Source organism: Bison bison, unplaced genomic scaffold, assembly GCF_000754665.1.
Source record: "Bison bison bison isolate TAMUID 2011002044 unplaced genomic scaffold, Bison_UMD1.0 scf7180017864048, whole genome shotgun sequence".
Classification (NCBI taxonomy): Eukaryota; Metazoa; Chordata; class Mammalia; order Artiodactyla; family Bovidae; genus Bison; species Bison bison.
Genome location: NW_011494620.1, coordinates 1965704 through 1992731, shown reverse-complemented (window position 1 = coordinate 1992731; position 27028 = coordinate 1965704). Strand labels below are relative to the sequence as shown.

Below are 27028 nucleotides of genomic sequence, written 5' to 3'. Positions count from 1 at the left end.
CCCCATAGACGGCAGCCCACCAGGCTCCCCCATCCCTGGGATTCTCCAGGCAAGAACATTGGAGTGGGTTGCCATTTCCTTCTTCAATGCATGAAAGTGAAAAGGGAAAGTGAAGTCGTTCAGTTGTGTCCGACTCTTCACGACCCCATGGACTGCAGCCCACCAGGCTCCTCCGTCCATGGGATTCTCCAGGCAAGAGTGCTGGAGTGGGGTGCCATTGCCTTCTCCAGTTTTGACTCTAAAAATGTCCAAATACTCTATAAGATCTGGAAGACTTTACTGAGTACCTGTACTTATAAAATTTCTTAATCAATTGAAATAATATAATTTTAAGTTATTTATTTCAATTTGTTTTGACCATCTGGGTAATTCAATGAGAAAATAAGAAGAGAGTAGAAACAGTGTGATTATAGGCATTTTAATAATTAACTATAATAAAATAAACTTCTGCCATTTCAATTTTTCCTAGGATATCCGGAGAGGTCTGGAGAGCAATGTGAATGTTGAATTACTGAATGCTTTACATAGCCACATGGTTAATAAGAGAATGTTGACCAAGGACTTGAAAAATGGCATGATTATCCCTTCAATGTATAACAACTTGGGGCTCTTCATTAACCATTATCCTAATGGGGTAAGTTTATTTAATAAAAAGTACATTTATCAATAACACTGCCCCTAATTTTTTCTATGACCTTTATATAAGGTTTACAGAAATAATAAAATGTCAGTGAATAAACTTTTCCTTACATGTCAAGCATGTGAATTTCCAATTCAGAGACTGATTTCTGCCAAAGAGTGTTAGCAAGGAAGAAATTAAATTGACACTTTGTTGACAGTAGACTTAGATGTTTTACAAAGGGAAATTTTATTAGTTGATGTGTTTAATCAATAATAAGAGAAAAATAAAGAATAAGAATTTATCAAAGAATAATCAGAGAATGAGAATTCTTTTATTCATCCCCTTACTACTATACTGATTTAGACTTTTGTGGGTTTTGATAAGCATGTTTTGATAAAGTCATTGTGGGAAACTTCCAACAAGGTCATGGGGTTCTTCCAACAGTCAGATTTCCAGGGACAGAAAGGGTCATTGATGAAGCAATATTCAGGAAATCACTGAAATAGAACTGGTTACATTTATGTAATAATTGTTTCTGTCTCAGAACTTGGCCTACATTAGAAATAGTGTATGACTATCTCTAGAAAAGAAAGTGAGCAATAAAAACAATAATTCAAAAAATGTTTTGCCTTATGTTTCTAGACATGTTAAGTACAATTGGGTTCTCAACTGGTTTTGGTCTTGGTTTTTGGGTTTTTTTGTTTTTTTAGACACAGTCATTTGTAAGTCTCCATCCTCAGCATTTGTATTCAGAATGTCAGTTCTTTCCTGTTACATTTACCAATAAACTTGAGACATGGGAAATGGGCTTGCAGTCCCAATGGTCAACAGACAGCTGTGATTTCTGCAATTTGATTTTCCCAAACAATTGCAGGTTGTCACTGTGAACTGTGCTCGAATCATCCATGGGAACCAGATTGCAACAAATGGCGTTGTGCATGTCATTGACCGTGTCCTTACACAAATTGGTACCTCAATTCAGGACTTCATTGAAGCAGAAGATGAGCTCTCATCTTTTAGGGTATGTCCAAGAAGTAACAGCAGATTGTTTTGGACCACTGAAATTCTCCTCTTCCCCATCAGATTCTAAAAAAATAATAAAAAGCTATTAATTAATAAAAGACTGTCAAATCTGGCAGACACATAAGCAGTATATTTCTTGAAATGAAAAGGTTTTCATTATACACAGAAGAACTCGTCTTCTCATATGAAAGAATAATATTTATGTGGACATAATAAAGAATGATTAGTTATGTGACTGAAGTGTATTGAGCACATTTAGAATGTGTCCATCAGTTATTATACTAACTGCTGGATATTGCTTCAGTCACACAGGCATTAGCAGAATTTCCCATCTAACAAACAGTTTGTAGAAAGTTCAAAATAACCTGGCTGTTTGTGCAAAAAAAAAAATTTTTTTTTAAAGATCTAACAAGAGAAAGATATAACTTCTACAGCTTTCTATAGGGTCAACTCTCCGGTGTCAGCCTAGACTGAGTGTCTTGTAGCTTTTTTCCTGAATTTGCAACATGCAAACCTCTGAAAAGCACATTTGTGTTTCAGGCAGCTGCCATCACATCTGATATACTGGAGACGCTTGGGAGAGATGGTCACTTCACACTCTTTGCTCCCACCAATGAAGCTTTTGAGAAACTTCCAAGAGGAGTTCTAGAAAGGATCATGGGAGACAAAGTGGCTTCAGAAGGTACTTAAGTGTCTTTGTCTATGAGAAGCCTCCCAGGATTCCAAGAAAAGGAAATGAAAAAGAGATTAAGTCCTGCCAACGTTATTATTTTTGATAAGCAAAGGCAAAGAAAAACTTTTATTTTGAGGCAGACGATAAAAATCTTTGAAAGAGTAGACAAAGTAATTAAATAATTAATAATCCAAGTAATTAAATACTCAAGTTACCCTAAAGATCACATGTTTCTGCACTGCTTCCAAGTAAATAAGTAGCAGGCATTAAAAAGAATTAGAAAGTGTTGAAATATTAGATCATCCAAGTTTAATATTGTATATGTATTATTCAATGGTTTTAATTCTAAATTTACACTGAAGTTAGGGGAGAAAATTCCATGGTTATCTTTGGTCACTGCTTATTCATACACAGAATTTGGCTTCTTTCCAGACTCCCTTTTTATTGATAGTTTCAACTTGATTTTAAATTGTGACTAGCACATTTCTCTTACGCAGCCTACCATAAACACGCTTAACCAATTTATGATGAGATATTTTGGTGAAAATATAGACATAATACAGTTTAGGTACAGACCACGTCTGAAGTCTTTCAAGAAACCATCTTTGCTTTGGTTACTTTCTAGATGTTGTCTTTAGGGCTGCCACAAACCTCCAATTTGAAAACAGCACACCGTCTGCAAAGCGCACAAAAGTGAAGCTCAATAAAATAAAGCATGCCTATTTAGCTGTTCTGTCACGAGTAGTTAAAGCAAGATACTACTTAGGTGTTTGCAACAGGTATCACTAACAAATAACTTTGAAGGCTTTCTGAAAGGAGAAATTATTCTTGAGTTTCCATCAGAAATTATTCTCTTATGATAAATGGAACTTGATCTAACACATTGTCTAGAACTATACAAATAATTTCATGCAGTTGATTTTCTTTTCTGCTTATTTCTTACCAAACTGAGTTAATTTTACTGTAGAGTTGATGAAAAAAACCACTCTGAGAACAAACAAAAATTTAAAACCTTAGGTCAATACTTAGGTCTTATTTATGCATTCTATTTCTGAGGAATACTTGGTTCCACAGTGAAAGATATCTGTTAAAGGTCAAATGCTATTTTTATTGATCTGAAAGCATGTTTCTTCTCCTTCATCCTCTAGCTCTCATGAAGTACCACATTCTAAACACCCTCCAGTGTTCTGAGGCTATCATGGGAGGAGCAGTCTTTGAGACCCTGGAAGGAAACACCATTGAGATAGGATGTGATGGTGACAGCATAACAGTAAATGGAATCAAAATGGTGAACAAAAAAGATATTGTGACAAATAACGGTGTCATCCATTTGATTGATCAGGTCCTGGTTCCTGATTCTGGTGAGCAACAGTTTCCCATTCTTCTACCTACTGTTGTTTATCAGTTATGATGTCTGAAGTATAGGCTTATGGGAAATAAATGTGCAGTATGAGGAATGCCATGTGAAGCACAAACAAAGCTAACAGTGATGTGGTCCAATAAAACTTTATTTATAAAAACAAGTAGTGGGCTGGACTTGGCTCTAAGTCTTGCTGACCCCTGGTCAAATGGGCATCCCTGTAGCTGGGTCATAGCTACATAAGAGTTTACCATTCTATTCTGTTTACTTTTGTATATGTTTGATGTTTTCCTCAATAAAATACATATATATATATATATATATAAAAAACTAACAGTGAGCTGAGTCCTAAATAGGTGGCTTGTATAGTCATGGTCATTCCAGTGCAACAGACTCTGGCTTTCCAGAGTTTCTAATATCTAATATCATCAAAGATTCTTACAGTGCCAGAGTTTTTCATGAAAATGGAAGGAAAGATATAACCAAATGGTTACTTTTGGATAAATGAAAGAGCTATGGCCCTCACAAGAGCAGAGAGACAAGGGATGAGCAATAGAGAATTGAAGAAAACTGCAAAGCATGAAATCAGAAAGATATTTTCCCTCTGAAATTCTTTGGTTAATAACCCCTCCACCCTGCCACCCCAAAAAAGGGAAGCTGGAAGTTTCTTACTAGGGAAAGGCAGGACTTCTTATCACATTGCTGCTGCTGCTGCTGCTAAGTCACTTCAGTCGTGTCCAACTCTGTGTGACCCCAGAGACGGCAGCCCACCAGGCTCCCAGGTCCCTGAGATTCTCCAGGCAAGAATACTGGAGTGGGTTGCCATTTCCTTCTCCAATGCATGAAAGTAACAAGTGAAAGTGAATCCTGTCTGACTCTTAGCAACCCCATGGACTGCAGCCTACCAGGCTCCTCCATCCATGGGATTTTCCAGGCAAGAGTGCTGGAGTTGGGTGCCATTGCCTTCTCTGGTATCACATTGCTAGTACAGCAAATAGCTTATGGAAACAGCCAAGAACTGATTTACTAATTTCATGATGATGGTAATAACAACTATGACATTGTTTGAATGGTCATGGTTTATCTTACAGCCAAACAAGTTATTGAGCTGGCTGGAAATCAGCAAACCACTTTCACAGACCTTGTGGCCCAGTTAGGCTTGGCATCTGCTCTGAGGCCAGATGGAGAATACACTTTGCTGGCACCTGTGAATAACGCATTTTCTGGTATGTATCGGCCACTCCCATTCCAGCTCTTCCCACCCCTACACACTTTTTTTTTTCCTTCACCGTGACTGCTAAGAAATAATAGATCTTTTATGAGGTGTTGATTTTCACTGGCTACATATACAATTAATTAGTACTGTTTTTATTAAAATGCCCTTTATTTCCAAAACATTATAATAGATAATGGCCTACAGGAAATGAAATTTTGTGATAGGGTTCTTCAGTTTTTCTGTGAACCTGATCATATTTCCAGCACACATAATGGATATATTAACAGATCTTTAAAAAAATAAATTTGATTTAACACCAACATTATACATAGGTGAATTTTGCAACTCAGAATTTGAAAGTAAGGTATCATATTATGAGAAAATAAAAACAGGAGAATATGATATACTTCTATATTATGATGTGGACTATTATTACAAGTATTTGACCTTGTAGCTGCTATTAAAAGACTGTGGTTAGATTAATACAACCTTACTTTTTTTTCCAGAAAAAATGACTTCACAAAGACACATGTGAATTGTTAGGCAAAATTTAACAATGAAAAAATAATCATCATTATTTTTGATGTTTTTCCAAATACTAGATTGTAACATAGAAAGTTATTAATAAGAAAATTCAAATTCTAAAAAATGCTGTTTTTCCTTTTTGTAATAATAAGGCCTGTAACTTGTTGACATCAAGCCAACTTTAAGAGGTTACATGATTCACCGAATCTCTCTCCAGAAATTAAAGTAAATTTACAAATGATTCATCAGTTGTTTTCATGTGACTAATGGACATCAAATTCTCAGAGAAAATCTTGGCCAGCTTTCGAGTTTAAAGTTTAACCTTTATCAATAACCACATGAAACCATGTAGCCCCTCACTGAGATGTAACCTATTGTCTGGACTGCTTGGAATCATGTAATCATTTGATGAAATAGCGCATGGTGCATAGAGTTTCTAGCCTTCAGTATTTAGTCAACTCATATATAAGTGTAGGATCCTTAAGATCTATAATATTAGGGATTTCCCATTTTCATGATTTTCTCTTACAGGGGAAACTGTAATGCTTTCTAAATAAAATAACATTCTTTTGTAATGAATTTACTTATAGATGATACACTGAGCATGGATCAGCGCCTTCTTAAATTAATTCTCCAGAATCATATATTGAAAGTAAAAATTGGCCTTAATGAACTTTACAATGGACAAAAACTTGAGACCATTGGAGGCAAACAGCTCAGAGTCTTCGTGTACCGCACAGTAAGTGCATCAGAACGAGATAAAATACCCATACTGGCCTACATGTCAAAAGATACGCCCTTGTCAAAGACTGTTCTTATAACAAATGTTTCTCAGAAGTTTACCAATATGATTTTAATAGTTCATAGGAACATTAGAGAAGTGAGTAGCATGTTTGAAAAGACTATGAGGAAAGTATACAAAAGTGCTATGTATTAATAATTCTGATAATTTGCACTTGTTTCATCATAAATAACTTTTTCTAAAGCATTGTTTCAATCCCATAAATAACTAAAACCCCTTTAAAACAAGCTTTTTGTTTCATAGCGTACTGTACTTTACTGTTTACATGGTAATTTTTATACTGAGTCAAATATTTAGGATGATCTTCGACTGTACTGTCACCATTCAGCAACTAAATCTCTTTTGAATGAGTTGCATGGTAAACTTTTATAGGCACATGAAGATTTCTATAAAATGGTTCTAATGCGCTTTATCTGAGGAAAAGTTTCTAGAAAATATTGCTTGTCAAAATTACAGTTTGACAAGTGGTGCTATGCAGTTTCTTTCCAGGCAACCTTGCAGTTACAGCTAAAAAGAATTCATAAGAAGTCAAAGATGACCTAGAACCAAACATGACTCACAGCGTTTTCATACCATAGTTCCACAAGGTCAAGACACACTTTTTAAATGATACGGAAGGGACTTCTCTGGTGGTTCAGTAGTTAAGACTCTGTGCTTCCAACACAGGGGGCGTGGGTTCAATCTCTGATGAGGAAATTGAGATTCCACATGTTGTGTGGTACAGGCCAAAAAAAAAACCAAAAACAAAACAAAATATGCTGCATTCTAAATGATACATATATAAATATTAGTTTTGTTCAAAGTGCTATAACTTAACCAGTAATTTAGCTTATAACTGATAGGGTCTTACCATCAATATAGTAAATATTTGCATAGAAAATACAGCAATATATGGTAATATACTGGTTTCCCAGGTGGTGCCACTGGTAAAGAATTTGCCTGCCAATGCAGGAGACACAAGAACTGAGTTTTTGATCCCTGGGATGGGACGATCCTCTGGAGTAGGAAATGGCAACCCACTCCAGTATTCTTGCCTGGAAAATTCCATGGACAGACAAGCTTGGTGGACTACAGTTCATGGGGTAGCAAAGAGTTGGTCACGACTAAGCATGCACACACATGCCACACCATAGTAATATATAGTAAAGATTACAGGAGGCAGTGAAGTCACTAAACTTCATGGTTAAAGAAATTTAATAGAAAGGGTCTGAAAGAATGAGTAGAACCTGGAGAGGAATGACAGAAAACACAGAAGTAGAATTATATGGAATTGCTTTGGCATCACGACTCAGTAGACATGAGTTTGAGCAATATCCTGGAGATAGTGAAGGACAGGGAAGCCTGGCATGCTGCAGTCCACGGGGTCGCAAAGAGTCAGACACGACTTAGCACCTGAACAACAACAATTGACACCACCACCTGCCCTACACATATAGTAGCTTGCCTAGTAGTAGAAAGCCTGGTTGAATAAGATGAGTGAGGTCAGACGATGTGCTGTGCTTGGTCACTTAGCTGTGTCCGACTTTTTGTGACCCCATGGTCTGCAGACCACCAGGCTCCTCTGTCCATGGGGATTCTCCAGGCAAGAATACTGGAGTGGGTTGCCATGCCATCCTCCAGAGAATCTACTGAACTCAGGGACCGAACCCAGGTCTCCCACACTGCAGGCGAATTCTTTACTATCTGAGCCACCAAGGAAGCCCATGAATACTAGAGTGGGTAGCCGATCCCTTCTCCACCCAGGAATAGAACCGGGGTCTCCTGCATAGCAGGCGAATTCTTAACCAGCTGAGCTACCAGGGAAGCCCAGGTCAAATGACGATTTTTTTTTTTAGTCGATCAGTCGTGTCCAACTCTTTGCGACCCCATGGATACCAGGCTCCTCCGTCCATGGGGTTTTCTAGGCAAGAGTACTGAAGTGGGTTGCCATTTCCTTCTCCAAGGTCAGATGGTACAAGACGTTAAAAACAGAGGAGAGAAACTGTTTCCTCTGGCATCATAAGTCTAGAGACCTTTTAGAAGAAACCACCCAGAAATTTCATTAGGGAGCTTCTTCCACATAGGGAATTTCAAATAAGGAAATGCACAGTTGTATCTTTCTTTTCTTTGCTAGGCTGTCTGCATTGAAAATTCATGCATGGTGAGAGGAAGCAAGCAAGGAAGAAATGGTGCCATTCACATATTCCAAGAGATCATCAAACCAGCAGAGAAATCCCTTCATGAAAAACTGAAACAAGATAAGCGCTTCAGGTAAGCTTCACCTCCACAAGAGAATAAGACCTTTTGGCATAGTTTTATTTCACAGTAAGTATTCCAAAATCCATTCAGTATTCAGTATTGCTGAGAATGGAATTTAGAATAAGAAGCTTATATAAATGTTTCAAAATTAAAATATGTTCTTAACATTAGTTTTCTTCCATAATATGATTTGGTGAGTAAAAAACAAACAAAAACCAATCTAATAGACTGAACTACTCCTTGCAAATTTTTTATAATTATGTTTTTAAAAAAATGATAGTATGTATTAGCAAAGACTCTTTTGCAGAATATTAAATGAACAAATGCTTCTATTTTGTTACCAAATGTGACTTCATCAAGTATTACAGGGGAAAAACAGAGGTTTGGAAATTTAAAAATCATACATGTATTTAAATAATTTCCCTATGATAAACCTTTAACAGTAAATTGCATTTGAAACATATGAAAGTGTATAAGCCATTTTCTCATTCTTCCACATAAAGGGATTCTACTGTATTTCAGGCATGTTGGAAGGCTTACCTAGACTAAATCTAATAAACGTATGTCCTTCCTGCCTAGCATTTTCCTCAGTCTACTTGAAGCTGCAGACTTGAAAGAGCTCCTAACACAGCCTGGAGATTGGACCTTATTTGTACCAACCAATGATGCCTTTAAGGGAATGACTAATGAAGAAAAGGAAATTCTGATTCGTGAGTAGAAGTGAACACCAGATATATTTGCCCCTTGATTTCATGATCTCATTTCTTCCTCAGGCGTTGCTACCTAGATGTCAGCCCCGCAAAGTCCCCTCTTTCATATTCATGGCTAGCCTTCCTCTCCTTATTCCACTTAGAATATGTAGCGGTTCCCTCATCAGTGTTCTCAAATAACTGCCTACTCTCATGTTGTGGGGCTAGATAATCACTTATGTCGTCTCTGTTAAAGGCCACACAGTGAGGTGACAGAGAAGAAAATAGTCACAATTTCAAAAAAATAATTTGATTTTTTTCCTCCAGTAAGTTGGATAATACTTTGATTGAACTGATTGAAGAGACTATGTTTTGATATAACATTGATATTGCCTTGAGAGAACAATGACATTATAAGAAATTACAGTATGGAAAAAAATAAACACAAAGAAATATTTTCCCCTTAGTCGTCATAATATCAAAATGTCAAAATATATGACATATTATTAAATAAATATATATATTTTTCTCCTAGGGGACAAAAATGCTCTTCAAAACATCATCCTTTATCACCTGACACCAGGAGTTTTCATTGGAAAAGGTTTTGAACCTGGCGTTACAAACATTTTAAAGACCACACAAGGAAGTAAAATCTATCTGAAAGGAGTAAGTTCTCTAGAAGATATCTATGAGAGTGTTAATCCAGTATTCAGTTATTCTAATGTTCATATTTCATTAAATTTCCCACTGACATTATCCCCTGTTTTAACAGGTAAATGATACACTTTTGGTAAATGAACTGAAATCAAAAGAATCTGACATCATGACAACAAATGGTGTCATTCATGTCGTAGATAAACTTCTTTATCCAGCAGGTTGGTAATTATTGAACTGATTAATGAAAAATAAATCTTTTTCAATAGAAACCTAGATTTTTATTTCATTGATTCTTACCATATTCATTTTATATTCCTCTTCACAGACACACCTGTTGGAAATGATCAGCTGCTAGAAATACTTAATAAACTGATCAAATACATCCAAATTAAGGTACAGATGTTATTGCATAGTGCTCTCCTTGTAGCTCAGTTGGTAAAGAATCTGTCTGCAATGCAGGAAACCTGGGTTCAATTCCTGGGTTGGGAAGATCCCCTGGAGAAGGAAATAGCAACCCACTCCAGTATTCTTGCCTAGAGAATTCCATGGACAGAGGAGCCTGACTATTGCATATGTTTCTAATGTGTTTAACAGACATTGCAGGTTTAACATAAAAAACTAGAAATATATACATTAATAAGTAAATATACCCTGAGTACATTGCTCTTTGTTGATTATACACCATTTGCATCATTTCTTCAATAGTTTACAATCCAGCAGGGAAGATAGGACGTGTAGATAAAAGCAATAATTTTTCTATCATCAAATATTTTTGCTACAGAATATAAGGGAAAGATATTTACTTATAAGAAATAGTCACTAATCACAATTGTTAGGGTTTCCCTAGCTGCTCAGATGGTAAAGAATCTGCCTGCAATGCAGGAGACCTGGGTTGGGAAGATCCCCTGGAGGACGGCATGGCAACTCACTCCAGTGTTCTTGCCTAGAGAATCCCCATATACTGAAGAGCCTGGTGGGCTAGAGTTCATGAGGTCACAAAGAGTTGGACATGACTGAGCAACTAAGCACACAGCACAATAATTAAAGGCAAAGGAATATTTGAGAATAAACACTGGGTTGAATATTAGTAGGGTTAAAGTACCTGACAACATATGCAATATTATTTAATAAACATTTAATTTGGGATTTGCTATTTTATAATTTTTAAAACTGAATAACAAATCCAACCATTTTTGCCATCTTGCTCAATAGCAGGAAATTTGAAAGTGACATATGAAGACTTCATTTTTACTAAATGTAATGGTAGTTTCACTTCTTTAGTGAGAATTAAAAATCACAGTGCCAAGATTTTGTTAATACAGTGACAACATTTCATGTTAGTGCAACGACTACATTTCATGATACTAAATATATTTATTTTCAGTTTGTTCGTGGCAGTACCTTCAAAGAAATCCCCATAACTGTCTACAGTAAGTACATGATGAATATTTGTCACATATACGTGGCAAGATGTAAAAAAAAGAAAACAATTTTCTTTGTGTTTACTGAGATGATTGATAATCTGGTATTTAGAATTCCAAACAATGGCAAATTTCATCCCACTTGAAACAGGGCTTGCAGTCTGGAGGAGACCTTTCAGCCTTGACTATCCTCTTCAACTCCAATGAACCACTTCTTCACTCACAGCTTGATACAATTGCTAGCATGGCAAAGATGCAAGGGAGAAAGTCATACATTCCAGAGCTCTGAAAATTCAAATGTGTGGAAATAGAAATAATATTGTTGAAACATTTCTAGCTCATTCCACTCTCAAGACCTCAGCTATCTAAGGGCGGACTGTCAGAGAATTCTAACATTTATGGGCTGGTGGTTCAAAAAACTCTCCCCATTCAAAACTGGATGAAGGAACAAAAGCATTGTCAGGTGATAAACCTAGAGTTTCTAGATTCCAAGGTTTCTTTTATTCCTGACTCTACCAGATTATCAAAATTCAACCTCTATTTCTTAACCATGGTAAAGATATTTCATTTGCATAAATGTTAACTCATAGTATTTCTTATTCAGTGTACTTTTTCTTTCTTTGTCTTTTCCTCTTTTTCATTGCAACTTTCAAAGCAGAAATTCTTTTTCATTTTGTTTTGACTCTGCAGTTCAACACTCAAAACATATCAATAGCTAAAGCGTTGCTCCCATTTGTACATTTATCTTGGCTAGAATTGTTCTATTTTATACTGTGAGCATCCTGTTATTTAATTAAGAAAATTTTCCTTTAAGATTTACACCAGATATGGAAAAGGCATAAAGATGATGTAAGGAGCAAAACAAAATGTCTGCTGTTCTTACTGATTTCAAGTATGTGATAATGACATGGACAATCTTAGCATCAGGCCAGATCAGCACTGTTTCAAACATTTAGTTGGAAATAGTTATACTTCCACATGGTTTAAATTCCAGTCTGGAAGTATACAGTCTTGTTAAAGATATATTTTATAAAAAATCAAAAAATGTTATGAGCTCTATTCATCAGAAATGCTATGTCATCTTCCTCCATAAAAATTATGTCTGCACTACATTTCCCTACCTTATCCATGAGAGGTTCACCATTTTCTCTACATATCAATGCACTATTTTGCTTACAATGACCTAAAATATTATAATTCCTTTATTTTCCTCTGCTTACATTGGATACCTACTCACAGAGAATAATCTACATTTTATGAAATTATGTAAGTCTAATGAATCTTGTCTACCTACTCACAGCTCTTGAAAGAGCTCTGAGATTTACATTCTGATGTGGAATGTTTCTTTAACTCCTCTCTGATGTGTATGCTGTTACTTGGAAGCATAGTTCAGAAAGAGGTTGAGACTAATTAAACCAAAGATTCCATTTTCATGTTCCTTTATTGACCTGTCTCTAAAATTTCTTTGTCTTATTATGCACTATTCTTGTCCCCCAAATACCTTACATATTAAATTGTATGGGGGAAAAATGCTCTCTAGTATATGTTGCCAAATATATGACATTTGAGGTGGAGAGGAATAAAATCAGTATTTAATCTTCATCCTTTGACCTGTCAAAACTATTTAAGTATTCAGAAAAGCAAAACTGAAACAGAACTAGGAACCAAATAAATATTCTAAACTTCAAGTTCCTTAACATGAAATGAAAATTTAAGCTAAAGCTAATTAACCCATCCTGATAGTAGCAGCAGAGAGCTCTATGTATTTGACCTTCATGGAAAGGTTTCTCTGTGGCTAGACCAGCTGTGGAATGGATAACTAGACACACTGATTTGATATACTGCAGAGTTTCCTAATTTGAGATCTCAACATGTTAAATCTGAAATAACTGAAACAGTCACAATTAAGCCCTGGAATCCATATTAATTCAAAGAGCTGACACAGATACACATTTCAAACACCTGAAGTGAAAATGTGACAGAAATCCAAATGTACTAACATCTTGCCTCTAGTGTGTCAACACAGTCTGTTACAACTGCACAGACAGCTTTAGTTCCCTATCTAATCACTCCATCTTTTAAGGCTCTAATTAGAAATGATAAAAAGTCAGTAGCTCTGGTATCTGACTCCAGAGCACACTTCCAGTTATCTATGCAACCAAAAGCTGACCAAATGGTTTTAAATATATTTTGCACATAATTATTTCAGTTGGGTGGATGACATACATTCAAAATACATAGCTTTCAGTTTAAAAATGATGATGATGATGAAAATTATAGTCATTTTAGCCTGTAACAAATATTTAAATACATGATCATATCATATTTGTTGCATAGAGCTCATGGCTGGCTGACTGAAAAATCCATTTTTAAGTATTCTGAACTAATTTTTTTTGTATTTTCCTTTCTATGTCAGGGTCTTCAAATGCATGAAAAATATTTCAAGTCTTTTTCTTTCAATGTTTTCTTCTAACTGAGAAAGAACCCAACAATGCAATTTAAGATATTATGAATTGTATGAAATTAATCATGTTTATTTGTCTTTGTTGCTACGCAGCCAGTATTTTCAAGAAGTACAAAAGAAGGTAAAGAGCTTTAGTGCTGCAGCTCAAACTTGTAGATTTCTAGGTAGGATTCCTCACACAGAAAGTATATATTTCACTGCAACAAATCAAAGTCACTGGACTTCAGAGTTCATCTGGACATGAGAAGATACTAAATAATTACTATGAATTATTTCCTGTATGTGACTGCCTGAACATATTACCACATCTGATACCTCAGTACCCAACAAAGACCAAAGGGGAAAAAAAAGACAATTTCATTCAGGTTGTTTTTATGTAAGCATCATTTATGTTCCACTTTCTATACTTTCAGCAACTAAAATTATAACCAAAGTTGTGGAACCAAAAATTAAAGTGATTGAAGGCAGTCTTCAGCCTATTATCAAAACAGAAGGTAAAAATCAATGTATACATGGTTCCTTAAAAATCCATGTAATAGACTGATTTCTATGAATGTATCTACATTCTTTTTGAAACTAACATGCTAAATATTTCCATATCGATGGCATGCTTATTTAACAGCAGAATGCGGAATGCAAGTTTACTTAGACGAGTAGCTGTGCATTCCTAATACCTTCAGTACATTTGCTTGTATTTGATTTCATTTGAACTTAATTTGCCATTGCATTAGCACTAGTACCCAGATACTCACTAAACAAACCAATTCTGAGCTTTCTTCCCTGCACCTGGACTCTTTCAGAGAGTGTACTCTTTATACCTGTGTTTCCAGTCTCCCCCATATCAATCTCTGTTATACTGTTACAAGGTGTTCCAAAAAAGTGCACACATTTTTTAATTCAACAAACTCAGAGAGCACAGAAGCTGTATATTGAAGAAAACTTTTAAAATGTACATCCATACATGATATACTTTTTTTTTTCAGTGACTATTTTTATTTATTTATTTTTACTTTTTTTTTAATTTATTTTATTTTTAAACTTTACAATATTGTATTAGTTTTGCTAAATATCGAAATGCATCTGCCATACACACTGAGGAAACCAGAAGGGAAAGAGACACATGTACCCCAATGTTCATCGCAGCACTGTTTGTAATAGCCAGGACATGGAAGCAACCTAGATGCCATGATATACTTTTTAATTAAACCACTAGGAACAGAGGAAATAAGTAGTTGGTACAATGAATCAAACCTTAGAATCCTTAATTCCAGCCTTGAATATGTGTGTATATTTTACATATTCTTATATATATAGTATTATATATTCTTATATGTATACATATATAATACATTAAATAGGCATATATACTTATTTCCTGATGTTTCATACTAGAATATTAAATCAGGTCACTTTTCTCTCTACCCCTACTGTCTGTGTTAGCCAACTCAAATATTTCCAACGCCCCCTTCATTTCATGTGTTTTAATAACTTCCAAAGGATAAGATCTTAAGAATTTTTATGTCCAAGTCTAGCCATCTTAATGTGGTGACTAGTCACAGAAAAAAGACCAAGTTATGTTTTCATTATCCTGAAAGAAGAATAGAACCAGTCTTCAAAAAAAAAAAAAAAACAGATTATGTCATCAGTCAAATATTAAGAAAACTGTTCCTGTAATTATCTTTGATTTGGGAATTTCTTCTCATTTTATAAATTGAGATGGCAACTTCCTGAATACTTTTGACTCCTCTAAAAGTGAGTCATTACTTAAAACTTAGACATTGGAAGTATGTATGTTAAAGTGTATTTCCTAGTAGTTATCTATATATTTATACATTCTTAAAACTTAAAGTTGAGGTATTTGAAATCTGTGCTTTAGAAAAACAAATACCGTGCCTATTGTCATTGGAGCATTTGATGGCTCTTGTATAGTGATGAAGAGAACTTGGGGACTTCCCTGGATGTTCAGTGATTAGGACTCAATGTTTTCATTGTGGTGGCCCAGGCTTCATCCCTGTTTGGAGAATTAAGATCCTGCAAGCCTTGTAGCATGGCCAAAAAAATAAAGTTAAAATAAATAAAATTAGGTTGTTTAAAGAGAGAGAGAATTTGGTGCTTTAAGAAGTTAAATCACAGACATTTTTGTTTAGAGAATGTTTCTTGATCATTTTAATGAAAAAGTAAAATGGTCCTTAATTTTAAAATTCTTGTACTATTTTTAAAAAATTAGATTCCCTAAAATTGCGTATAATCACTTGCACACATCTTCTTCAGTAGAAATCATTCAGACGCACTATTTTTATTTTCCAAGATTTGTCTCTTTTCTTTCAAGCTTCTTCTTTCAACCCATCTACCTTCCCAATCTTTGTGAACAGGATTCTACTGTATTACTGTTTTTTCAATTAGGAAAACAATGGAGCATCAACTCTACTTGGGTTCCTCCTACGAAGGGAACTAAGATGAAAAATGGGATCATGTCACCTGTGCATTAACAACTCTTCAGTTAAAAAATTTGGAAATTTGACTTTGTATAACTTAATGAGGGAGACAAATATTAATACTTGCCTTGGCAGCCATCTATAATTGTGTCATCCTAGGATAGCTATTGGCCTTTCCTTCTCACTGTTTAAACTTTTGCTGATTCATTGGTAACTCTTGAATTCTTATTACATATATTAGACTCCAATTTAGGATGTTTCTTAGAAAAGGTACTTAACCAAATTTTAGAATTAGGAATAAATCAACTGAAATTCAATTCAATAAATACTTATTGTACCCCTCCTGTGCTGGGTATTTTCCTATGTGCCCGCCAGAGTAAATATGAAAAAAAAATTTTTGGTAGTAAATTCCTGCCTTCATAGAACTTTAAGGGTGGAGAATGTTTCTCAAGTGCTAGTTGAGGCTCTTCTAAAGAAATGTCTACTTGGATATTTTATTAACTCACTTCCTGCTCTTAAACTCCTTAGCTGTTCTTTCCCTTTGATGTTTCCACACCTTAAAAACTTGGCCTTATGTTTTGATTCTCAATGTCCCTTGACCCCATAGATCAAATATTATGGTGTGAAATACTTATTGTTTGAACCAGCTGTACTCTTGTTTCATTATTTTAGATCTTCCTAGACTATTTAATTCTGGGTAATGGTGTACATTGACAATTTCTGGACAAACAAATAAACCTTCTCAAAGATAAGGATATATAGTTCCATTCAACTGTTAAAGGGTGTTACTGTATGAGTTAAATGTACTGAACTTCTCATCTAATTACTATGTAGTAATGTAGTAATCAGCTTTCTAACATTCAAAATGATTTTCTCTTGGAGCAAAATCATTTTCTCTTGGAGCAAAATCATTTTGCAAGTCAAATGTAACACAACTTTTGCATTTGAAGGACTGTTTAACTATTAATTAGTAAATATTTGCAGCATTCACATAGAGAAGGTAAGTACTCCCATTTTCCCACAAAACCTGAAAATCATATCTTAAAGGTAGGCATAAAGTTGGGCTTTTTTGATGTTTAGTTATGCCCATTAGATAAAAAATATAATATACAGAGTACTTAAAAATTAAATTTAAAATATAATAAGAAAAGCAAGTAATAGACACCAGTATGGTAAAGTAAGATCTACACTAGCTATCATTAGAGCAACTGAAATTTGTACATACTGTGTGATTCACAAAGTATAGTCATATATAACATTTTGTTATATATGTGTTATATATATATGTGATCAGAATTTATAACTATGAATAAATGGATCAATTAAACATTAGTTTAAGTGCTAAAGCTGATGAAATTCATTTTAGTAGCACCCTAATTGACCCAGGAGTCATTTGTTCTCCTAAATAGTACTCAATCTGAAGACAATGGGAACTGTTTAAAATCGATTTCATAAAACCTGAAAGCACTTTGACATTTGAACAACACCAATGTTGAAATAAGTTTCCTGTTTTGGTAAATTTAAAGGACTGCATTAACATGATAATTTGTCTCCTAAAACAATGCCTCAGGACGCACAATACCAAAGGTCAAAATTGAAGGTGAACCTGAATTCAGACTGATTAAGGAAGGTGAAACGGTAACTGAAGTGATCCATGGAGGTGCGTTCTGTTTCCCTAGCCTACTTAGGATCACTGTGAACATTTTGAAATTGTACTGGTTTAAATATATTGAATACCTGATGTTTTCCCTTGACTTTTATACACATTGGTGGAAAGCTTTTATTAGTTATGGATTCTTATTAGCTATAGTTTATCTTTTAATGGATCTAGTTGGAATCGATTTTACCATTAAATCACCAGGTCCCACAAAACCATCCTTACTCTGCATATGCAAGGATGATTATGAATATAATGAAAACAATCACATCAATACCAGATAACATGTTGGTCTTAGAAGAAAGAATGAAAATTCTATGACTAATAAGCCACAGCTAGGACTTATTATGAGGTTCCCATTCTAATGATGTTGTAATTCCTTGGATTCTCCCTAAATGCTCATTGCACAGTCAGGAGACAAGTATGACATGGAGTGTTAGCTTGACAGTTGGCTCTCTCCTTTACTCAAGATTCAGGACATGACTACTAGCTTTTAGACCTCTATTATCTGAATTTATTTGAGATATGTTCTCCAAATGATTATGATTGATTTCTAAATAGTATTACTGTGAGAAATACATTTAATCAACTGTACATTTAATACATTTAATTAAATGTCTAGCTTATGGCCATTTAGACACCATACTAGGACAAATCAAATGCATTTTTCTTCCCCAATTTAGAGCCAATTATTAAAAAATACACCAAGATCATTGATGGAGTGCCTGTGGAGATAACTGAAAAAGAAACAAGGGAAGAACGAATCATTACAGGTAGTCTTTAATTCAATACTATAGAACACTGTGTGTGTGTGTGTGCATTCAACGCAACTCTATGGACTATATAGCCTGCCAGGTTCCTCTGTCCATGGGATGCTCCAGGCAACTATGCCTGGATTACAAAGAGCAAATCACATTTAATCCTAAAATATCTCTACAAGATTCATTAAAGAGGCTTAAGTCATTTTCATGGTGGTTACTGAAGTTATTCATTTCTTTTTTGGTAGAAATAATACTAACTCTAAATATATAATCTATGTTTTCTCCTGAGTTGGAAATTTGGGAGCAAATTTATAAGCATGTGTTTTTATTATGAACACACATATGTATTATATAATACATTATCTTCACTTTGCTATTTATTAATGAGTTACTAAATCCTAAAAGAAAAACCATTCCCTCCTTTGAATTTTCCATTAATCTTAAGGTCTACACACCAAAATATATGCAAGTTAGTATAAAACAATTTATAAATAATTTCAGTAAACCTCTGTATCAGTCTGCCACCAATGAATTAGCATTAAATTCTGAGTTCAGCTATTTTATAAGTATTTGTCTAAACAAGTAGTCAGCAACTATGGCCCATGCCATCTTTTAATACTTATGTAAATAAAGTTTTATTGGAACATGATGTGACCATTCATTTATACAATGTCTATGGTTATTTTCACACTACTATTTTACTGTGTAATAGTACTACTACTACTGTGGCTATTTCACACAACTATTCAACTTTGAATAGTTGCAACACCAACCATATGACCCATAAAGTCTAAATTACTCACTATCTAACCATCACAGAGGAAGTGTGCCTACCCTTGTTTCAGGTCTTTTTGTAAACTGTCTTTCCTTTAGGTCCTGAAATAAAATACACTAGGATTTCAACTACAGGTGGAGAAACAGAAGAAACTCTGAAGAAATTGTTGCAAGAAGGTCAGTATGTTTAGAAAAATAAGAATGTGACTTTCTTAAGCTATCTATTTATATCAAATTCTAAAATAATCTTTGAGGACTTTTACATTTTCTACTCTATCTCCCTCCTTTGTTCTAGTTCCATACCAACACAAGAAAAAAATCCAAAGATAGGGAATGAAACTCAGATGATAGTCATTTTGATGGTTTTGTTCTATATTTGTTATATACTGTTCAACAACTTTGTAAGAAAATTGGCTTATCAAAAAACAGCACTAAAAACCAAGAAAGAACCAAGTGTTGGTCTGGAATTTATTGTTTGGCAGATGCCATTATGTATCGCATCAAATCTCCAGCCTTTTTATTACATAAACCAATTTCTGCTATAAACATGTATCCTCTCAGAGGTCACCAAGGTCACCAAATTCATTGAAGGTGGTGATGGTCATTTATTTGAAGATGAAGAAATTAAAAGACTGCTTCAGGGAGGTTAGTAAAAGGGAAACAACTAACCCACTTAACAGGTTCTGATAACTGAGTTCTTCAGCTTTTTAAAGACTGAGCATTCAGGTTTGTTTGTTTCTTAATTAGGTTAAAAACAGCATCATGTCTGTCTTAACAGATTGATTGGGTCAATGGTGGTTAAAGTAAGAGGTATAAAGAAAGAATTACTAGTTTAAACAGTCTTTAAAAAGTTCAGTGGGGAGCAATGAATATTTTTTTGCTCTGATACAGACAACTGTAAGGATATTCTTAGTATGTGAAAGAGGGATGCTTTTTAAATTGGTAATTATTAAAAGAAGCCCAAATTGAAATAATTTTTATATTTTAAAAAATGTATTCACTGCCCCCACAACCATAATAAAAGGCATGTTTATGAATTTTTTAAGTGCATAGAACTAGCAAAAAAAAAAAAAATTGCATTTAGCAACTTTATTTTCCAAAACTACATTCTCAGGAATGAGTTATCTGTTTCTTCTAACAGTTCAAGTGATAATCTATACCTGGAGCTGTAAATTGTTTTGCATATGAAATTAATTTTAATCTTTAAAATATGGAATGTTCTCTGTCTATGGCATTAAAAGGACCCACTTTTAAAAGGAAAGAAGAAAAAGAATTCAAAATCTACACAAACTCTCAATGGTAATTACTCAAAGAAGTTTGACTAAACTAATTTCTAATTCATTTTGTTAACAAAAAAAGTACTTAAGAAATTGTTTTAGATAAACAAGAATTTAAATTATCTAGAAAAATCAAATATGTTCTTTGAAATACACTGTGAATTAAGAAATACAAGTTTAGTGTTTATCCAAAGTATGGTTCTCATTAGCTTTATGCTTAAAATTTTAAAAATTATAGTACTATGTCCAAGAAGTAATTTCTTTTGGGACTGTATATATTTTTAGCAATTACTGTTTTCTTATTCTTTATTTTTACATAGGCAGAATCTCTTACATAATATTGATGCTGTTCAGCAATAGTAAAAATAAATAATTTTTTTGAGCCAGTGACTGAATTTCCCCTCAATAGAAAAATGTGTGTCTGAAAAATACAAGACTTCCTTTTAGACTGCTGGGAGTATATGACACTCCCAAAGCCACAGTAGAACCAGTTTCCTATAAGCTATAATATAAAATTTACTCATCTACATCTAAATGCTTACACTCTACTAGAAAAAAGGTGGGGATTTGAGTGAAGAAATGTAGACATTGTGAAAATTAAGTTGAATTCTTTTTTTTTCAGTCCTTGCCATAGTAAGCAGCTTTGTAGAATGGCAGTGCTTTTTAGAGAATGAACCAATTAGTAGCTGCACTTGTATATATTGCTTTAATTTATTTAGACTTAAACTTCAGGTAAGTATGTTTTCCTCCCCTTCAATACGCCCCTGTTATCAAGTCCATTATAAACAATGAACTGAGTTTTGAAGAATAACTTCGGCCAAAAGAAGATAATACCGGTTACAAGAATAAGATAATCTACTTTTAATTAATAGAAATATAATCCTTCTTTAATTCTGGTTCCTGTTCATCCCAGAGGTTGATTCCTTTATATTCCAGTGTTTGGTTTCTCTACATACTTATAAAGCATTCATTTTGTCAATGTCACAACATAAATTTAATAGTTTTTTAAAAAGATGTTATATTTTATATTGGAGCATAGCCAGTTAACAAAGTTGTGATAGTTACAGATGCATACACAGCAGAGCTGTGCCATACATATAGATGATTGAGCCATACATATACATGTATCCATTCTCCCCCAAACTCCCCTCCCATCCAGGCTGCCACATAACATTGAACAGAGTTCCATGTGCTATACACTAGGTCCTTGCCACAGCATAAATTTTTATCAAAACATTTCCAAGGATTCTTTTCTCGTAAGGAAGACAATATAAGTGGTATAGTTACTAATACCTGGACATCAACTGGACATTCTAGTTTTCTTTTTTCCAGCCCTGTAAAACCACTGGATCAACACTGAGTAACAAGTGTCCTCTTGTCTAGATCCCAAGAAACACCAATGAAGCTGGTGTGAATAAAGATTATGTCATGCAAGATAGGCTTTTTTTTTCTTTCAGAATATTGATAATTGATCTATAGCTAAACTACAGTCTTCATCTCAAAGCTTGTAGTTTTCTATCTGAACTGCTCATTTTGTGGTACATACAGTACACTTTGGTGAATTGAATGTATTCCTCAATCATTCAGGTCATGTTTATAAACTTGGCTAAATGGTCAATTGGGTACTAATATTATGATTTGCTATTGAAACACTTCAGACCCCTTCACTAAAAATTCTTCTCAAAAATGTGTACAGTTGTTCACTCTTATCTTAAATAGAACTACATTTACTGAAACTACTGAAGTAATTAAGGGAAAATCACAGAAAAGTAGGCTATGGAGAAAGGAACAACAGCAAAAAGCTGTTTGAGAAGGTTTTGATAAATCTGCCAGTATAACATTTGAAGATTCATGGCCTCTGTACAGAACAGAGGATCAGGTCCTAAGTCTGGCTTCCAGTCTGGGTTCCCACTTGAACTTAAGTAAACTGATGTTTTCTTAATCTGGGAAGTGGGGATGGTAATGTTACCTACATAAAAATGAGCCAATATATGAACAGCACTTGGAATAATGTTCACTGAAGAATAATAATGTTCTCAGTGATGTTAGCTACTATCAGGATTATGGTCAATTCACACTAACATGGTCAACAAAGGAATATTTTATGCTCTACTTTAAATTTACAAAGTCATAGCTATGTAGAAATACAACAATCTTGCAGATAATTGGGTCAAAACACTTTGTGTGTTTAAGGAAACATGGTGGGGAGGGGCATTTTCGTGGGATCATTCCAATGACTGGTTTACCTTAACACTTGCTTCTCTAAACACAACATACAAGTGTCATTCAGTTTGAAATGGTAGAGAGCCACTGAGAGAAAATCTGATTATCTACATTTTAATTAAGCTTTTCTTCAAGAGATATTTGTTTGCCACAGTGAATATTTCTTATTTTGATTTTGTCATAGCCAAATAGTAATAAATTAACAAGTTAGTTAATTAGATATGCATTAATCAGATGCTGCCAAATCTATAAAAGAAAACTGAGTGTAAGTGCTTGTTTTCAAAAGTAGTGTTGAAATCTTGTTTTAAGTTGCATGATAAGTGCTCTTTGGAATTAGTAAGTCCATTTCATACAATGATTTCCATCTTTTCTTGACAATATGTTATAAGCCATTTTTTGTGACCAAATAAACCTGAAGTTAAGAGAAATATATCAGTTGGAGCATACTCATAATTCAGACTTTTCTATCTCACCTAAACTCTCCCCCACTATCCAATCTGAGGAGGTTTTCCATAGTTCTGCATTTTACTATAGTATTAATGCATATGGTTATGTAACTTATATCCAGGCAGAGTAAAAAGACATGCTGGAAATGTGCTATGTAGACAGAAACAGAATTCTTCAAAAAATGCTTAATATTTCTTTTTTTTTTTAATTCTTGACATTATATAGCTAAAAATACTGTTGGTGATAGTTTCATGTCTTACTTTTATGAGATTTCAGAGAATTGAAAAAAAATGCATTTGTATATCATAGAAAAATTTTGACTTCATTGTTGAGTACAGATAATATATAAAAATCAAGAAGTCAAACTTCGGAGAAAAAATAAAGAAGGTAAGCAGAGAAGTGAAGTCGCTATAGGGACCATATTTATGCTTTGATCTCAAATGTCCAACAACAGAATGAAAATGTGAATTTCAGTTGAACAAGTAGTCTTGTCAATAAGTTAAAAGAAAAAATGAAGACCTGGGAAATATTTTGCAAAATATTACATTGTATGAACATTGCATTGTTATGAACACTTGAAATTCTAAAATATGAACTCTTATTATTAACTATTTGATTTTTAAATGGTCTTGTCGGATTAGAATTCGATTCAGGAATTGAATTGGTACAAACTTCTTGAACTGTTTATTGGCATAAAGTTAATCAAAATTAAGTTACAATGAGAATTTTACAGAGGCAGAAGTCTGATATATCACAAATAGGAATTACTAGGAAAAAAATGAGTGCATAACTCTGGGAATATACTTCTGCTAAACTTCATAGGATGTTAGACATCCTTTCATCATAAAGTGCTGCCTTTTATAAAAAGGATGAAAAGCAAATCATGTAAGTCACTTACTCCATGAAAAAATGGAACACCATCTGGGGCTCCACATACCATAATAAAACAATACGTTTTGCAAAAATAGTAAACATTCATTATGATATAAGGAAAACAAATGTCTGTTGCCAATGCCAAAGTCTCACTACTCCAGGAGAGAATCTACATGTTTAAATGATGTTTATTTAAAACTTTACACTCTTCTGCTAAGCTGTTTTCCTGTCTCATGTTAGCCATAATTTCAAAGTATTTTTAACTACAACTGTTTAATTTCAGACACACCTGTGAGAAAGATACAAGCCAACAAAAGAGTTCAAGGTAAATATATTGATTATGGTAATTTGCATAAGTGGCACACCTGTTAATTAAGACAAAACAAAGGAGAGTCTTTTAATATGCTTTATTTTAAGCAAAGTATTTTGATGATACGAATCAGAAAATAAATCTTTCATATCACTCACTATTAATAAAATGTAAGAAAAGCAAACATTAAGGAAAGAAAATTATACTCATGTAAACAATTAAATATATTGAATCACTGGGGTAGACTAAAGTAGAGTTAATCTGAAAGGAAATCTTTGAATACCAAAGTTCAGTAAAAATAAGTTGCAGGTACACCTGAACTCTGTGAAACTATTATTTAAGATGAGGCTGCAGTTTGAGACAAAAATAAATTCAAAGCTATATATACTGTACACTTATAGGAAATGATTAATATATCTATGTACAAAATGTTGATATAATGTGTAGGTTACATACATGTATATATCACCTATGCATTATAACTTTCTTTATAGCTTCATTTATATGCATTTTCTCATCTTTCACTTAGGATACCTTATATTCTGGTACAATCAAATATCAAAGATTTCCTTTGTGGAACTTAGAATTACATACTAATAGTCAAAAGAAATTGCAAGGCTTATAAATGCATTTATAGGCATATCTGATTTTAATCTAGTCCAATATAGACATTTGAAACTAAAGACTCAATTGTACAAATAATTTTTAAGTGAAAATTTTATCATGGATTTCTTTTAAACATGCAAAATCATCCAAATTTTCTAAGGAAATAAAGCATAACTTTATTATGTTCATATACCTTTGATCAAAAGATGACTTGGTTTCATCATAAGCAGAATATTATTAAGAAAACATAATTTAACATTTATTATAATAAGAAATAATAGTCTTTTATAGATATAATTATGCATAAAATGGGGCTTTGCTGATGGCTCAGTGATAAAGAATCTGCCTGCAACAGAGGAGACGCAGGTTCGATCCTTGGGGCAGGAAGATCCCTGGAGGAGGGCATGGCAACCCACTCCAGTGTTCGTCTGGAGAATCCCATGGACAGAGGAGCCTGGCGGGCTACAGTCCATGGGGTTGCAAAGAGGTGGACATGACTGAAGCCACTGAGCATGCACCCATACACATGAGTAAAATATCATATTGTTAAACACTATAATTTCATCCTATTTACAATCTATGTTCTCTGCCTTCTTCCTAATCAGCATCTAGAAGACGATCCAGGGAAGATCGTCCTCAGTGAAAATCCAGACACCAGACCGCAAAGTTTATACAACCCTAAACCAACAACCTGGTCTTACAGGAAAAATATGAAAGCCACTTTGATGTGAAGAATGAGCCAAGACAAAAGAGCAATTGTTGAACAATTCTGAATGCAGTCATTTTTTTTTTTTTTTCTGAATGAGAAACATGAGGGAGATTGTGGGTTTAGCCTCCTGTGGGATAGAATCTGAGGGAAACATAACACCTTACAGACTTTTACATCTTGACATGAAGAGTCCTAGCCGGCTTTGGAATCCATGAGAGAAAATCCTTGTCACTGGATTCATTACAATTCAAATCTCTGAGTTGTGACCTGTTATCCCATTGAGAAGATTGAACCTTGAATTTACATATGGAGAGATAAAATGCATGCAAGGAGTTACCTCTCCATGGGAAATGGGTAAATAAAAATGGGTGCTCAGTATTAAAAAATGACAAAACCAAAACTTTTACATCAAAAAGCTTTGCACATTTCTAATAAAATGTGGGTTTACTGGCAAATTATGTTATTTCTACAACTAATTTTGTACTCTTGAAATGTTTGTCTTATGTTTCTTACAATACATAGTTTTTATCTCAAACATTTCAATAAATCCATTTTTCAGGTATAAAGACAATTATTTCAAATGAGTAATTAAAAAAAAAAACTCAAGGTTTAAGTTAATTAGAGGTTTGGACTTGGGAACAGGACTTTATACCTCTGTTTTTATATATAACAAATACTCATTAAAGGAGATTAAATGAATTTAGTGTTTTTTGAATTTTTAAAGCTATTATGATACATAAATAATTATTACACAATGAAGCAATAATTAAACATCAACTGAGTATATAATATAACCCCTGAACTGTGCTAAGCTGTGAGGATTTAAAAGAGGAATGAGACAACTACTGTTTTCAAAGGGCAAAAAGACAAACCAGTAGCCCACAATGTACCATGGACTGTTAGAGAAGAATAAACAGCACTACGGGAGCACCAACACTTCAGTTAATTATTCCTAGGCTTAGGCTAACTTAGAAGGAGCCAAAGACATGCTTTTAATGAAGACTTGAAGTAACATAAGTGTCCATTTCACGACAAAAGAGAAGAAAACTATTTGTTTGCTGAGAATGATAAAGAGATTTGTTTGATCTACACAGATCTCAACAAATGTCATCCTTATCTTGGACCAGAGATAAGAGCAGGTAGGGATCAGAATCCATACTGCTGAGAAACCAACTTGTCATAGCTTGATAAATTATACCATGTGTTGAATTTAGCAATCAAAAGACTGTAAAACTGAGGAAAACCAAAACAAAGGTATCTCTTGGG

At 34.0% G+C, this 27028-nt stretch overlaps 1 protein-coding gene across 7 annotated transcripts in view; it reads left to right on the top strand.

The window, feature by feature from the left end:
* POSTN (periostin, osteoblast specific factor) overlaps nucleotides 1-26461 on the top strand; it is a 35270-nt gene extending 8809 nt beyond the window's left edge. Inside the window, exons 5-23 of one of the 7 annotated variants that reach the window (XM_010835632.1) lie at nucleotides 470-634; nucleotides 1497-1643; nucleotides 2186-2327; nucleotides 3467-3679; nucleotides 4770-4904; nucleotides 6010-6158; nucleotides 8335-8471; nucleotides 9039-9169; nucleotides 9684-9814; nucleotides 9921-10023; nucleotides 10131-10198; nucleotides 11190-11235; nucleotides 14104-14184; nucleotides 17696-17785; nucleotides 18466-18555; nucleotides 19417-19494; nucleotides 19879-19962; nucleotides 24421-24462; nucleotides 25659-26461. In XM_010835632.1, the coding sequence (XP_010833934.1) occupies nucleotides 470-634; nucleotides 1497-1643; nucleotides 2186-2327; nucleotides 3467-3679; nucleotides 4770-4904; nucleotides 6010-6158; nucleotides 8335-8471; nucleotides 9039-9169; nucleotides 9684-9814; nucleotides 9921-10023; nucleotides 10131-10198; nucleotides 11190-11235; nucleotides 14104-14184; nucleotides 17696-17785; nucleotides 18466-18555; nucleotides 19417-19494; nucleotides 19879-19962; nucleotides 24421-24462; nucleotides 25659-25696 (2070 nt within the window). In that variant the 3' untranslated portion in view covers nucleotides 25697-26461. The remainder of the gene's footprint in view (nucleotides 1-469; nucleotides 635-1496; nucleotides 1644-2185; nucleotides 2328-3466; nucleotides 3680-4769; nucleotides 4905-6009; nucleotides 6159-8334; nucleotides 8472-9038; nucleotides 9170-9683; nucleotides 9815-9920; nucleotides 10024-10130; nucleotides 10199-11189; nucleotides 11236-14103; nucleotides 14185-17695; nucleotides 17786-18465; nucleotides 18556-19416; nucleotides 19495-19878; nucleotides 19963-24420; nucleotides 24463-25658) is intronic. The other 6 variants (XM_010835633.1, XM_010835637.1, XM_010835636.1 and 3 more) reach the window with 6 other exon arrangements.
* Nucleotides 26462-27028: the final 567 nt, after the last annotated feature.